This window comes from Panthera uncia, chromosome D4 (genome assembly GCF_023721935.1).
Source record: "Panthera uncia isolate 11264 chromosome D4, Puncia_PCG_1.0, whole genome shotgun sequence".
Taxonomy (NCBI): Eukaryota; Metazoa; Chordata; class Mammalia; order Carnivora; family Felidae; genus Panthera; species Panthera uncia.
In genome coordinates, this window is record NC_064807.1 from 79,542,570 (window position 1) to 79,559,383 (window position 16,814).

Sequence of the window (16,814 nt, forward strand, 5' to 3'; positions counted from 1 at the left end):
TTATTTTTTTATTCCTTAGTATCTTTTACAGTGGATCCTTGAACAATGCAGATGTTAGGGGGCACTGACGCCCCACACACATGCAGTTGAAAATCCATGTATAACTTTTGATTCCCCCAAAACTTAACATACTAATAGCCTATTGTCAGGCTTAGGTTATTGTTACTGTTACCAATGACATAAACAGTTGATTAAAACGTATTTTGGGGGCATCTGGGTAGCTCAGTGGGTTAAGCGTCTGACTTTGGCTCAGGTCATGATCTCGCAGTTCATGAGTTCGAGCCTGGCTCCAGGCTCTGTCACTGACAGCTCGTGAGTCCGGAGCCTGCTTTGGATTCTGTGTCTGCCTCTCTCTCTACCCCCCTTCTGCTTGCTCTCTGTCTCTCTGTCTCTCTGTCTCTCTCTCTCAAAAATAATAAACATTAAAAAAAATTTAAACGTATTTTGTATGTTATATGTATTATATATTGTATTCTTACAATAATGTAAGCTAGAGAGAAAAAATGTTAAGAAAATCATAAGGAAGAGAAAATACATTTATAGTACCATGTTGTACTTACAAAAAAAAAAAATCCACATACAAGTGGACCCATGCAGCTCAAACTTGTGTTGTTCAAGGGTTAACTGTATATACAAAATCATCAGAAAATAAATACAGTTTTGCTCCTTCCTTTCCAATCTAGATGCCTATTATTTTATTTTCTTTCTTGACTGCCCTGACTAGAACCTTCAGTAAACCTTGAAGAGAAGTGATATTGTTCCTGAACAATCTATCTAGGTAAAGCCTAGATAGAGATGATGGTTGCACAACGCTGTAAATATACTTAATGCCACTAAATTGTGCACTTTAAAATGGTTATCCAATAGACACAGGAGAGCTGATTCATAGGGACACAGTACCCCAATGTTTATAGCAGCGCTTTCAACAATAGCCAAATTATGGAAAGAGCCTAAATGTCCACCAACTGACGAATGGATAAAGATGTGGTTTGTATATACAATGGAATACTACTTGGCAATGAGAAAGAATAAAATCATGCCATTTGCAGCAGCATTGATGGAACTGGAAGGTATTATGCTGAATGAAGTAAGTCAGTCAGAGAAGGACAGATATCATATGTTTTCACTCATATGTGGATCTTGAGAAACTTAACAGAGATCATGGGGGAAGGGAAGGGGAAAAAATAGTTACAAACACAGAGAGAGGGAGGCAAGCCATAAGAGACTCTTAAATACAGAGAACAAACTGAGGGTGGATGTGGGGGTGGGGGAGAGGGGAAGATGGGCATTGAGGAGGGCACTTGTTGGGATGAGCACTGGGTGTTGTGTGTAAGCGATGAACCATGGGAATCTACCCCAAAAACCTAGAGCACACTTTATACACTGTATGTTAGCCAATTTGACAATAAATTATATTTAAACAAACAAATAAATAACATTTTAAAAATAAAATGATTAAAATGGTAAATTTTATGTTATGTGTATTTTAGCACAATAAGAAGTAATCAAATAATGTAATTTATCCCCTAAGCAAAATAAAAGAAGGATTAATGAAAAAAAGAAAGAGCCAAACCATACAACAGACTCTTGACTATACAGAACAAACTGAGGGTTGCTGGAAGGGAGGTGAGTGGGGAATTGGTTAAATGGCTAATGGGCATTAAGAGGGGCACTTGTAATGAACCCTGGGTGTTTTAAGTAAGTGATGAAACACTAAATTCTACTCCTGAAATTAATATTACGCTGTATGTTAACTAACTGGAATTTAAATAAAAACTTGAAACTACTATATACGTAATATGAATTCATAATATAATATAATAAATATTCATATTCATTAATTCAATATTCATAATACTTTTTAAATTTTTCACAATTTTGAATGCTTTCTTTTTTTTTTTTTTTTTTTTCAACGTTTTTTAATTTATTTTTGGGACAGAGAGAGACATAGCATGAACGGGGGAGGGGCAGAGAGAGAGGGAGACACAGAATCGGAAACAGGCTCCAGGCTCCGAGCCATCAGCCCAGAGCCTGACGCGGGGCTCGAACTCACGGACCGTGAGATCATGACCTGGCTGAAGTCGGACGCTTAACCGACTGCGCCACCCAGGCGCCCCGTATGCTTTCTATGTATAGAATGTATGCTAGGCAACTTAAGATCTTCATGCATCTGTTTAATTAATTATATATAACATATATATTATACATATTATATAATTCATATTATGTATGAGTCCCAGAAGAATAAGAAATAAAATTGAGAAGAAATATTTAGAAAAATAATGGAGACAAATTATTCAAATATAAATGACTTCATATTTCAAAACTCTATAGAGTGACAAAAAGGAGAGAAAATAAAAGGCTTACACCTCCGTAAATTTAATAAATTTCAAAATCAAAGAGAAAATTCTGACAGAAAGGGAAGTTTGCCTACACAAAAACAGTAATCCTACTCACATCAGACTTCTTAATAGCTATCCTGGATGTAAATAGACAATGAAATATTTTTAATGCATAGAAGGAATATGGTTTTAAAATCAATATTTTATATCAAGCAAAGGTACCACTCAAATGTAGAGATATATTACAAATATTCATAGATATATAAAGCCTCAGAAGGTTTGCCACACAGAGCTTTGTGGAGGAAACATTCAAATTAAAAAATAAACATTTTTAGGAAATGTTGCAAGATGTTTGGAAATTAAGGATGATTAAATATCTTGATAAAATTTGGGTTTTTTAAAGGTTTAAACTAAAGGAAAAATGAGAAAGTATATCCATTACAAATCAGAATTAAAATTCCTACAAATCATTATCAAAAGACAACCCAATAAAAATGGGCAGATTCTTCATAAGAAGATCTAAGACTGGTCAATAATACATGAAAATGTGCTCAACATTATTAAGAATTGGGGAAATGCAAATTAAAATCATAATGAGTTATCACTTCAAATGGTAAAAATGTTAACTCTAAGATTTTTATTGTGAGAATTTTGTTTTCTGACTTATTTACCTTAGAAAATCAAAGTCCAGAGAGAATAACTGAACTTCACAAAGTCACAGAGAAGTTCATTTCAAGTTTGAGGACTGGGCAACAGACCAAATTTTTTCCCACAATGAATACTTCAGAGACTGGTGTTCCCAGGTGTCTCAGCAACTTCCAGTAGGGAGCTCTAGGGATTATTTTAGAAACTGCAGGTGGGTAGCTTCTTTTTTTTCTGGGTTTCTAGTCAGTTTGGCTGACTTAGGATCAAGGATGGCCTGCTCTCATTTCTCCATCCTTGGAGTAGATAAGGGGTCCATGTCCCAGGAGCCACTTATGCCTTAAACATAGGGGAAGATGTCTTTTCTTCTGCCATCAAATATGGCTTCTCCACTCTTGATAAGTAAGATCCCAGATCAGAAGAGACAAATCTTGACCTTAACATGAAAAAATGAAGAGCTCTTCTGGGCCCAACTCAAGACTGAGAGTAAGTCATTGACCATACCTCCCCTTTTCTAGTCAGTTAAGGGAAGCAGATTAGTCCTTTGGAAATTGTTTGAGGAACCCTGTTTCTGGTATCAATTGTAGTGCTGAACACCTGAGCTATCACCAGGTAGAGAGGAGGGGGAGGCATCCAAGAAGGTGAAATGGCTAAATAGCAAAGGCATGCAGGCAGGACATGTGAGTTGTTTGAGGGCTGTGGGCAGTTTCATAGGTGAGCCTGGGGTGGCATAGCATGACAGGGAAGTGTCACTGGACAGACAGATGGAGACAGACTCAGGAAGGGCTAATTATGTCATGATAAGAAAAAGCCTGGATGTTGTCCTGATGGTAATAAGGAGACTCACAACAGCCTATGACATAATTCAGTTATCCTTCTTCACAGAGGGAGAAACTAAAGTCCAAGAGGTTAAATGAACTACTCAAAGCCTCATTATTGGGTTTGATACAGAAGGTGAGTCAAAATTTCCTTTGTACCAACAAAATGTTTCTTTTCGTTTACACTGTGCAGCCTAAATACTTTCCCTGGAGACAAATAAATGAGTCTACTGTAGCAGTTTTAAGTGCATAGATATAGTAGGGATTCCATTTTCAGAAGTACAGGAAATGCCCCCACATGGGTATGACACTCTCCTACAGCCTGGACCACTAGCCAGGGTGTTAGACCATCTGTCATAATAAAGTCAAAACCAGAGGATGTATCTTTTCCCCAAAAGTCATTTGTTTTAAGTTCTATTAGTTTATTCGCCCAGAATATCAGAAGAAGTCTGAAAATATTCATTTATTTTTGTTTTTCATTTGGAATCAATGGAGCTGTTTATGATGGGCTGTATGCTCCTAAAGGTTGATTACCTTTGCAAGTGAAAAATTGGAATAAATATTCATTTTCTAATTCTGACTAGAAAGGTGATATGACTAAATGAATACAACAAATTATATCACTGTACTTCCTTCTATTTGCTAAGCTCTTGAATCAACTTGGTTGCAGTTGGTGGTAAAAGACAGATATACCAGAAAGAAAAGAATCTGAGCTTCTCAGAGTGATAATCATGGTCTGAGGTCGTTAGCTTTGCATGTATAGAAACTGGATCATATCCAAGCATTGGGTTAAATTAAAATGGACTGACTCACACCAGTCACACTCACAAGAGACTGATGCACAAGCCAAAAATATCAATATCTTCATTTGTCATGAAAACTGTAGCTACCAAATTGAATGGATATTTACATTCTCTAAGGTGATAGATATGTGAATTAACTTGATTGTAGTAATCATTTTACAATGTGTGTGTGTGTATATATATATATATATATATTAAAACATCACACTGTACACCTTACATATATACAGTTTTCATCTGCCAACTTTATCTTGATAAAGTGAAATGAATAAATGAAGGAGTTTATTTGTTAAGTCCCTAATGGTGCATTTTCTCATGAAAATATGCAGGAAGCTGAACAAGAGTCAGAAAGTGATTTAGTAAACCCTGAAAAGCAGCATAGCAGAACTAAGAACTTAGACTTTTGACTCAGATAAACTTTACATCACACCCTAAATGTGTAGCTTTGGCAATTTTCTTCATCCTCCTGACCTCAGTTTCTATATCTTTAAAATAAAGATAAGCATAGCGTCACTGAACAGGGTTACCACAAGAAAATCCAGTGGCTGGCACATGGCTAGTGCTCAGCCAGTGTTAGCTATTGTTAGACTGACTTTTTCATTGAGTTAGAGACAGGAGTATGGATTGGATAAATTCAAACCCATAATTATCTAGTAATGAGATTCCTCATGTAGCCTCACTGTGGCTGCTGTGGAACAGAAAGATATTCAAGTCTCAAATCAAGATACTCTCTTCACAGAACTCTGCGAGAAACAAACTGAGGTGTAGTTTGGGGTGGGGTGCAAACTAAGGATTTGACTCTTTCCAATTAGGTTTGCCATATATGAATCCAAAAAAAAAAAAAAAAAAAAAAAAAAAAAAAAAAAACAAATATAAGAGGCCTACTTACAGCAAAAAAAAAAAAATCGGTAAGTGAGGGACATCAAGGTTTCAGAGGAAAGGGACAAATAGTTCCTGGACATGCTGGGGGGAATTGGAACAGAATGCACTTCTACAGCCTCTTCTGTAAAAAAAAAAAGCTGGGAACTTTAGGTGTGCCTGGGTGATTCAGTCAGTTAAGCATCCAGCTTTGGTTCAGGTCATGATCTCATGGTTTGTGAGCCTGAGCCCTGTGTCGGGCTCTGTGCTGACAGCTCAGAGCCTGGAGCCTGCTTCAGATTCTGTGTCTCCCTCTCTTTCTGTCCCTCCTTCACTCATGCTCTCTCTCTCTCTGTCTCTCTGTCTCTCAAAATTGAATAAACATTAAAAAAAATGTTTTTAAAGCTGGGAACTTTAAAAAGGGCCTGAATTGAATAAACTAAAACATAAGACATTTATGTTTTAATTTTAACTAAGATAGAATTATAAATATACATGCTGTTCTGAAATTTTACCTTTAAAAAATATTAAATTGATTATATACTTATTTATAATTATAATTATTATATATAATATTAATTTCATTTCATTTTAATTAACTTTTAAATGTAAGTAAAACATTATTTACTTAATTATATTATATTATTCTTCAATGAGAAAAATAGTATATGCTGATGGGATCTGTGTAATCAGAGCACACTTTTTTTTTCACATTGTACAACCATGTTTCATGGAGACTGCCGGAATAGTTTGAAGGGTGCCCTGGATAGCTGGTCAAGTGCTCTCACCAATCTGTAAATTTACAAATAGTTTGATCCAAACTATCTTTTTAACATGCATAATTATAAATTCGAGCTTTGCCCAAACAGAATTGTCTAAACCACATGATTTTTCTAATAGGAATATGAAATACTTTCTACAGCATTATTTTACTTTTTTGCTATTTATAATAAAATTTGTTTCATACAGAATTCCAGACATGAATAGAAGAAACCATACCAACATCTATGAATTTCTTCTCGTGGGCCTCTCTGAGTGGCCACAGCAGCACCCTCTCCTATTTGGACTCTTCCTGGGCATGTACCTGGTCACCATGGTGGGGAATCTGCTCATCATCCTGGCCATTGCCTCAGACCTCCACCTCCACACCCCCATGTACCTCTTTCTAGCCAACCTGTCCTTTTCTGACATTGGTTTCATCTCTACAGTAATTCCCAAGATGCTAGATAATATTGGCTCAGGAAGTAAAAGGATTTCTTATGGCGGGTGTCTGACACAGCTTTATTTCTTTGGCCTATTTGCAGATCTGGACAACTTTCTCCTGGCTGTGATGGCACTTGACCGCTATGTGGCCATCAGCCACCCCCTCCATTATGCCATGATCATGAACTACCAACGCTGTGTCCTATTAGTGGCTGGGTCATGGGTGGTCACTACCTTCCACGCCCTAGTGCATACCTTCCTGGTAACTAGGCTTTCTTTCTGTGGCCCCAATATCATCCCCCATTTCTTCTGTGATCTTGTCCCACTCCTGAATCTGGCCTGCTCCAGTACTTATGTCAATGACCTGGTGCTCATCCTTGTGGCAGGAACACTGCTAATTGGACCCTTCATCTGCATCCTTACATCTTACTTTTATATTGCATTGGCTATCCTAAGAATCAGTTCCCCAAAGGGTAAGCAAAGGGCCTTCTCCAACTGCACCTCCCACCTCTCTGTGGTCTCTCTGTTTTATAGCACAGCTATTGGTGTCTATTTATGTCCTCCATCATCCCCCTCAGGTGGAAAGAATAGAGTCTTCTCAATAATGTACACAGTGGTGACCCCCATGCTGAACCCCTTCATCTACAGCCTAAGAAACAGGGATATGAAGGGGGCTCTAGGAAAACTACTCAGAAGAAAAACACTCTAACATTCTTTCTCAGGATCTCAGGGTCCTGAATCCAAGACTCAGAACTGGGAGTTGAAATTGGCCGCCTGAGAGTCTAACCACTGTAGCTTCCCTGAACCTGAAACTTCTTTGTTTCTTATGTTTATATTTCAAAGTACTGATTAACACTGAGGACAGGGAGGGACCAGTGATATCAGTAACCTTAGATCATCTTTGTGAAGTTCCCAGTCTCTGAGAAGCTTATTATCCACTATCAAAATGGCTCTTGTTATTTTTACTGGTGGCTAAGAGAAGCCTGTGGGTGGAGGGACTTGCACACTTATAAAATGAGACTGAAAGCCCAAAATTTTGTTTAGTTCAACTTAGAACTATGGAAGACCCCTTTAGCTCAAGAATATAGGATTCATTATTTCTGGTAACAAGAAATACAAAGGAAATAATCTGGTACTTTATATTTAAACAGACAGTGTTCTATAGAAATGCCATAATGGGGCATTAGTTTAAGTCCTGGGTTCCAAGGATGGCTTTGCCATAAATGAACTGTGTGACAGCTGGATAATCGCTTGATGTCTCTGATAAAATAAAGTGATTGAATTGTGTTGGTCTAAGACTCTACAGGCATATACTCCACCTCCAATAATATTTAATGTTATTGTGACAAGAACTAAAGATTTGAAGTCAGAAGTTTCTAGTCAGGACCAAAAGTCTTCCACTTTCACACTCTGTAACTTGGGGAACATTCTTCCTCTTTGAGTTCTGGTTTTCTTATCTTTAAAGCTGGTAAAACACCTATATCATAAGAGTAACAAATAATAAATAATACATAAGCTTATTTGGATCACAGTAAATACTCAATAAATGTTTATGGAATCTAAATCTTCAGTTCTTTTATTTACATTGATCAATCTTAGGACCTCCCTCTGTCTGTTAGGACAACCTTCAATCATTCACACTCTGGAAGCCCTGTTTCCAATCTTCATGTCATTTATGAAGGATCTTCTAGATAACTGCTTTCTCGGGTAAATATTCGGGAGGTCTTTGAAGATGGAGGTGGAAAATGAATTAAGGAGAATTCTTCCAGTAATTATGTAATTCCTATTTGCTTCACTAGGATTACCAAAGGTTGACTTAATATACACGGAACGGTGCACTAGTGTTGGGAGGAATATTTCTTCACCTGGCTTGACCTGTACCTCCATGTGGATGAGATTCAATTTGCACAACAACTGCCCAGTTTCTTCCTTTATTCATCCTTCCCCAGAACATAAATTTGGGCACACTCAGTTCAGACCATCCCTGTTTCTTATTGAGAACCAGCCCTGTTTACAGGGAGCATGCGCTCTGCTATGTATCTCTAAGAGCAAAGCAGCCACTTATACACCTGGGAATTCTCCCTAATCCAGCAATACCTGCTTCTGGAGTTGGCCAGAAAAGCATGCAGATTCTCACCTCAAGTCATGTCTTCAACCTAGACATCATCTGTAGTAAAGTGGTGATTTGGCTCCTGTCTGTTCTTTGTCCTTGTCTTATTCATTAATTGATTTAGAACTCAACTGGGAAAGTAGTAGCCCATTTATTGGGCTCCCCCAAACACCTCCAACAATCTGAAAATCATAGCCCCAGCACGTAGGAGCTGGGTGAGTCTACAGTAAGTTATTTAACACCTCTGGATCTCCTTGTTTGAAATAATGAGGTAATAATATGAGTTTTTATAATTTTGAAAAATAACAAATAAATGAAAAAATGTAATTAAAGTGCTTAGCATGATATCTAACAGACAGAAGAGACTCAAAAAATAGCTGTTGCCCCTGTTGTCACACAGCTGCTGCTGTTTTCATAGCTGCTTTTGGCATTGTTGTAGGTCTTGTCAGCTTGACCCCTCCCCTGCTGATTAATCAGTCAGCCAATTGAATCATATACTTTATAATAGTTGTTGCTCTGGGGGGAGGAGCCAAGATGGCAGAACAGCATAGAAGTTTTTTGGGTTTTTTTTGCATCTCGCATCCATGAAATACAGCCAGAGCAACACTAAACCATCCTGCACAGCTAGAAAACTGATTTGAGGATTAACACAACAATCTGCACAACCTGAACCACAGAACTCAGCAGGTATGTGGCACAGAGAGGTGAATGGGGGGAGAGAGAAGCCACAGAGGGCAGGGAGCTGTTTTTGCTTGTGGAGAGAGGACTGAGATGGGGGGAGAATATGGGAAAAGCACCCCCCCAAAAGCAGCTGGAGAGAAAGTGGAAAAGTGGAAACAGCCACAGGGACTGAACTAAAAAGGAGGAAGGAGAAATGAGAGGGCTTAAATTCCATTAAGACTCTACAAACAGGGGGAGTGCAGAGTCTGAAACTCCGCAGCTCCATACCTGGCAGTGCTCTGGTGAGAAGGGCAAATCCCCAGGAGCTGAGTGAGATGTGGGGGTCCTTGGGCCACACAGGAAGAGGCTGTTCCCCTGCTGGAAGGACATTTGGTAGAGGCGTGTGTTCCCCCCCAACACACAGGCAAAGGTGCCAGCAGACCCTGGAGAACAACCACATTTACTGGTGCTGGAACAAGGTCGTTAAGGGTGAAGACTGGTGCCAGATGTGTGTTGTGATTTTCCATAATCCCTGAAACGCTGCTGCTACACGATCATGTGAACTTTTTCTGGGGTGGGCTGGCACCCAGTTGTAGCCTCTGGGCATCAGCAGCAGTACAGTCCCACAAATGTTCCTGGGTGTGGCTGGCACCCAGCCATTGCTTGGTGAGACTCTCCCCCAGAAGATCTGAGCAGATCAAAGCCACAATCCCTCAGAAGTGAGGGGTTGGGAAACACAGCTGCATCTGAGATAAAACTCAGGAGGGAGGTGCCACCTGGCAACCTGACAGCTTGGTCATGGACAGTGTAAAAGCGGGGAGTGGATGGAAGCCAGAGACAAAGGACAGGTGCACGACTGCTGATCAGGGAGAACAGAGTTCTGATACTAGAGACTGGGTAGCTGGGTGATGCCATTTTCACCCCTCCCGTGCATGCGCATACATACCTACAAGTGCCACAGCAATCCACCCCAGTTAAGCTAAGCAGTGCCATCTAGTGGAGAATGGAGACTTTACACTAAGCCCCGCCCAATTGGGCCAACCTTGCTCTTCAGGAACACCATAAGTCTCTCTGCCTACTTAGTTTATGGACTATAAAGTGCTTCATAGTTTGACTTATAGGGAAAAACAATGCAATTTCCATTGTATTTCACTCTGTTCGCTGGTCCATCTATACAATTTTCTTTTTTTTTCTCTTTTTCATTTCTTTTTTTTACTTCCATCATTTCGTTTTATTCTATTTCATTGTATTCATTTTTTAAAATTTTCAAACGTTTTCCTTTTTTCCTTTTTCTTGCTTTTCTCGTTTTTTCTTTTTTCCCCCTTTTTTCACTAATCTATCAAGCTCCTTTCAAAAACCAGACCAAAACACACCTAGGATCTAGCATCATTTATTTGATTTTTATATGGGGGGTGTTGTTTTTAATTTTTTAATTTTAATTATTTTTTACCTTATTAATTCCTTTTCTTCCTTCAAAATGACGAAACAAGGAATTCATCCCAAAAGAAGGAGCAGGAAGAAATGACAGCCAGGGACTTAGTCAACACAGATACAAGCAAGATGTCTGAACCAGAATTTAGAATCACGATAATAAGAATACTAACTGGGGTTGAAAATAGATTCAAATCCCTTCCTGCAGAGATAAAAGAAGTAAAAGCTACTCAGGATGAAATAAAAAATGGCATCCATCTTCAATGGATACCACAGCAGAAAGGATGGATGAGGCAGACCAGCGAATCAGTGATATATTGGACAAACTTATGGAGAATAATGAAGCAGAAAAATGAGGGAGACTACGGCAAAAGAGCACGATTTAAGAATTAGTGAAATCAGTGACTCATTAAAAAGGAACAACATCAGAATCACAGGGGTTCCAGAAGAGAAAGAGAGAGAAAAGTGGGTAAAAGAGTTATGTGAGCAAATCATAATGGGAAACGTTCCTAACCTGGGGAAAGACACAGACATCAAATTCCAAGAAGCACAGAGGACCCCCATTAGATTCAACAAAAACTGACCATCAACAAGGCATATTATAGTCAAATTCACAAAATACTCAGGCAAAGAGAGAATCATGAAAGCAGCAAGGGAAAAACAGTCCTTAACCTACAAGGGAAGACAGATGAGGTTTGCAGCAGACCTATCCACAGAAACTTGGCAGGCCAGAAAGGAGTGGCAGGATATATTCAATGTGTTGAATTGGAAAAATATGCAGCCAAGAATTCTTTATCCAGCAAGGCTGTCATTCAAAATAGGAGAGATAAAAAGTTTCCCAGAAAAACAAAAAATTAAAGGAGTATGTGACCACTAAACCAGCCCTGCAAATTTTAAGGGGGACTCTCTGAAAGGAGAAAAGACAGGAAAAAAAAGACCAAAAGCAATAAAGACTAGAAAGGACCAGAGAACACCACCAGAAACTCCAACTCTAGAAGAAACATAATGGCAATAAATTCATATTTGTCAGTACTCACTCTAAACATCAATAGACTAAATGCTCCAATAAAAAGACATAGGGTTGGGGTGCCTGGGTGGCTCAGTCGGTTAAGCATCCAACTTCAGCCCAGGTCATGATCCCACACTTCGTGGGTTCAAGCCCTGCATCAGGCTCTGTGCTAACAGCTCATAGCCTGGAGCCTGCTTCAGATTCTGTGTGTGTGTGTGTGTGTGTGTGTGTGTGTGTGTGTGTGTGCGCCCCTCCCCTGCTTGCATTAGCTCTCTCTGTCTCCCCAAAATAAATAAATATTTAAAAAAAGACATAGGGTAACAGACTGGATAATAAAACAAGATCCATCTATATGCTGTTTACAAGAGACCCATTTTAGACCTAAAGACACCTTCAGATTGAAAGTAAGGGGATGGAGAACCATCTATCATGTTAAAGGTCGACAAAAGAAAGCTGGAGTAGCCATACTTATATCAGACAATCTAGACTTTAAAATGAAGACTGTAACAAGAGATGAAGAAGGGCATTATATCATATTTAAAGGGTCTATCCACCAAGAAGACCTAACAATTGTAAACATTTATGTGCCAAATGTGGTAGTACCCAAATATATAAATCAATTAATCACAAACATAAAGAAACTCATTGATAATAATACCATAATAGTAGGAGACTTCAACACCCCACTTACAACAATGGACAGATCATCTAAACAGAAAATCAACAAGGAAACAATGGCTTTGAATGACACACTGGACCAGATGAACTTAACAGATACATTCAGAACATTTCATCCTAAAGCAACAAAATATGCATTCTTCTCCAGTACACATGGAACATTTTCTAGAATAGATCACATACTGGGACACAAATCATCCCTCAACAAGTACAAAAAGATTGAGATCATACCATGTATATTTTCAGACCACAATGTTATGAAACTCGCAATCAACCACAAGAAAAAATTTGGAAAGATAACAAATACTTGGAGACTAAAGAATATCCTACTAAAGAATGAATGGGCCAACCAAGAAGTTAAAGAGGAAATTAAAAAGCACATGGAAGCCAATAAAAATGATAACACCACAGCCCAAAACCTCTGGGATGCAGCAAAGGCGGTCATAAGAGAGAAGTATATAGCAATCCAGGCCTTCTTAAAGAAGGAAGAAAGGTCTCAGATACACAGCCTAACCTTATGCCTTCAGGAGCTGGAAAAATAACAGCAAATAAAATCCCAAACCAGCAGAAGACAGAAAATAATAACAATTAGAGCATAAATCAATGCTATCAAAACTTAAAAAAAAAAAAAAAAAACCAGTAGAACAGATCAATGAAACCAGAAGCTGGTTCTCTAAAAGAATTAACAAAATTGATAAACCCTAGCCAGTTTGATCAAAAAGAAAAAAGAAAGTACCCAAATAAAAAAAATCAAGAATGAAAGAGGAGAGATCACAACCAACACAGCAGAAATAAAAACAATAACAAGAGAATATTATGAGCAATTATATGCCAATAAAATGGGCAATCTGGAAGAAATGGACAAATTCCTACAAACATATACACTACCAAAACTGAAACAGGAAAAAATAGAAAATTTGAACAGACCCATAACCAGTAAGGAAATCAAATTAGTAATCAAAAATCTGCCAAAAAACAAGAGTCCAGGGTCAGATGACTTTCCAGGGGAATTCTACCAAACATTTAAGGAAGAACTAATACCTGTTTTCTTGAAGCTGTTCAAAAAATAGAAATGGAAGGAAACCTTCCAAACTCGTTCTATGAAGCCAGCATTACCTTGATTCCAAAACCAGTCAAAGAACCCACTAAAAAGGAGAACTACACACCAATTTCCCTGATGAACATGGATGCAAAAATCCTCAACAAGATACTAGCCAACCGGATCCAATAACACATTACAATAATTATTCACCATGATCAAATGGGATTTATACCTGGGATGAAGGGCTGATTCAATATCTACAAATCAATGTGATACATCACATCAATAAAAGAAAGGACAAGAACCACGTGATTCTCTCAATAGATGCAGAGAAAGCATTTGACAAAATACAGCATCCTTTCTTGATAAAAACCCTCAAGAAAGTAGAAGGATCATACCTCGAGATCATAAAAGCCATATATGAAAGTCCCACGGCTAACATCATCCTCAGTGGGGAAAAACTGAGAGCTCCCCCTAAGGTCAAGAACATGACAGGGATGTCCACTCTCGCCACTGCTATTCAACATAGTATTGGAAGTCTTAGCCTCTGCAATCAGAGAACACAAAGAAATAAAAGGCATCCAAATCGGCAAGGAGGAAGTCAAATTTTCATTCTTTGCAGACGACATGATACTCCATATGAAAAACCCAAAAGATTCCATCAAAAAACTGCTAGAACTGATCCCCATTTCTCTTTCAATGCACTTATCTCAATAGTATTTCAATAAGTAATTTCCTCAGAAATTACTTACTTATTCCTCCACCCATTCTACAAATATATACTAAGTTCCTATGAGGTGTCTGACACTCCATTTGACACTGGGACTGGGTGAAGAACAAAGCACACCTTGCCCCTGACTTCATGGCGCTTGTAGTCTAGTATATAACATCTTCTACACTTTTAAGTTCTATGAAAGGAGGAGCTCTGTCTTATTCCATTCCTGCATCCCATAGGATTTAGCTAAATAAAAGAGTGAAGAAATAAATATAGAAATTAATGAATAAGTGAGTGAGTTCTATTTGGAATGTTTATTTAAACTTTTTTGAAATTTTTAAAAATTTATTTTAATTTCTAATTTTTGTTTTTACACTTTGATGATTTCTCACAAGGCAAACCATAGGTATCTACCGCCTGTTCAGGAAATAGATCATTGCCAGCTTTCCAGAAATTGCCTTTGTGCCTCTTTCAAAGTGCTATTCTCTCTCTCCTATGAAAATACCACTATTCTTACTTTTTATGTTAATTACTTCCTTGATTTCCCTTTTAATTTGACCACATACACATCTGTGCCCAAACACTATAATTTAATTGTTCCCATTAAAAGCTTTTTTATTGTTTATTTTTTCCAGATTCATTGAGATATAATTGACCTACAACTCTGTGTAAGTTTAAGGTGTAGAATTTGATAACTTGGTATACATATATATTGTGAAATGATTACCACAGTAAGGTTTATATATCCACTATTTCATATAGTTGCCTTTTGTGTGTGTGTGTGTGGGGGGGATACTTAAAATCTGCACTTTTAGCAACTTTAAAATACACAACAACTCTTGTGTACTGTTGTATATTTTAAACAATACAATTACAATAACAATACAGTATTGTTAGCTATAGTCACCATGCTGAACATTATATCCCTAGAACTTACTCATCTTAATAACTGGAAATGTATACATTTTGACCAACTTCTCCCCATTTCTCTCCACCACCCTTGCCACGGCACCTGGAAACCACCAATCTACTCTTGGTTTCTATGAGTTTGGCTTTTTTAGATTCCGTATATAAGCAAGATCACATAGTAGTAGTATTCTCTTTTTTTCACTCAGCGTAATACCCTCAAGCTTAATCCATGTTGTCACAAATGGAAGGATTTCCTTCTTTTGTATGGCTCAGTAATATTCCATTGGGTGTATAGATACCATATGTTTTTTTTTTTTTTACCCTTTCATCTGGTGACAACACTTAGGTTGTTTCCATATCTTGGCTATGGTGAATAATGCCACAATGAACATCGAGGTAACTCATATGGCCCTTGAGAGGATTAACTGACACAAAAGCATCTGAGTACTTTATTTTTTGTTTGTTTTTTTGTTTTGTTTTGGTTTGGTTTGATTTGGTTTTCCATTCCATAAACCTTTTTTTTTTTTTTAATTTAAATCCCAATTAGTTAACATATACAGTAATAATGATTTCAGGAATAGAATTTAGTGATTCATCACTTGCATCTGAGCACTTTAAATGCCTGACACATAGTATATACTCAACATATGTTACCTATTATGATTGCCAACTATGTGCATTCAATGATGTCTGTGTCCATGTGAATTTCAGATGTTTGAGAACAGGCTGACATGAGAGCTGATAAGAATGTCCCATTTCTGTTTCTAGGGAAATGAATGACTTGTGTTGTTCCCAGAATGGAGAGAGCATACATAAAAGGGAAAATATCTATCCAAGCTGCACACTAAGAACAGTTAGAGAGTTATGAGTTAGATCAAGAAGGAAAACATAACAATATTTAAGCACACTATAATCCCTACAAATTCATAATAAACTCAGAGCAACCACAGAGAAAAAAATGGGCAAGGATATAGTTGGAAAACTCAAAGAAGAGAAACCCTAAAACTGTCAAAAACAATACAAAAAAAGTTCCCTCAGAAATTAGAAAAATAAAAAGTAAAGCTACAATAAAGTATTGTTTCTTTTTCCATCATCAGACTGGGAGACAGTAAAGAGTTTGCATACAGTGTGTTAGGCTGTGTGGAAAAGGACACTTTCATATGCTCTTGGAGGCTGTATAAATTGGCTGCAACTTTTTGAAGGACAATCTTATAGTACCAACTGAAATTAAAAATTCACATATACTTTCATCGAGCACTTCCATTTCTAGAAAAATATATGTACACAAAGATATCTGTAAAGGAATGTCCATGTGGCATTGCTTTTTTAATAGTGCCCCCAAAAATGAGATACATGGCATGAGTAAAGACTACAATAATTTGTGGTCCATCTAATAATGTATTAAATATTTTTTTAAAATAACGAGGTAATGGGGTACCTGGGTGGCTCAATCAGTAAGTGTCCAACTTTGGTTTAGGTCATGATCTTGCAATCCGTGGGTTCGAGCCCCATGTGCTGTCAGCACAGAGCCTGAAGCCTGCTTCTGCTTCTGTGTCTCCCTCTCTCTCTGCCCCTCCCCTGCTCACACTCTGCC

At 37.8% G+C, this 16,814-nt stretch overlaps 1 protein-coding gene across 1 annotated transcript; it reads left to right on the forward strand.

Annotated features, from left to right (window-relative positions):
• The first annotated feature begins 6,442 nt into the window (after window positions 1–6,442).
• LOC125911489 (olfactory receptor 1361-like) lies at window positions 6,443–7,375 on the forward strand. The gene has a single exon (XM_049615758.1). It carries the CDS (start codon window positions 6,443–6,445, stop codon window positions 7,373–7,375), a length of 933 nt encoding a protein of 310 aa, XP_049471715.1.
• The last annotated feature ends 9,439 nt before the right edge of the window (window positions 7,376–16,814 follow it).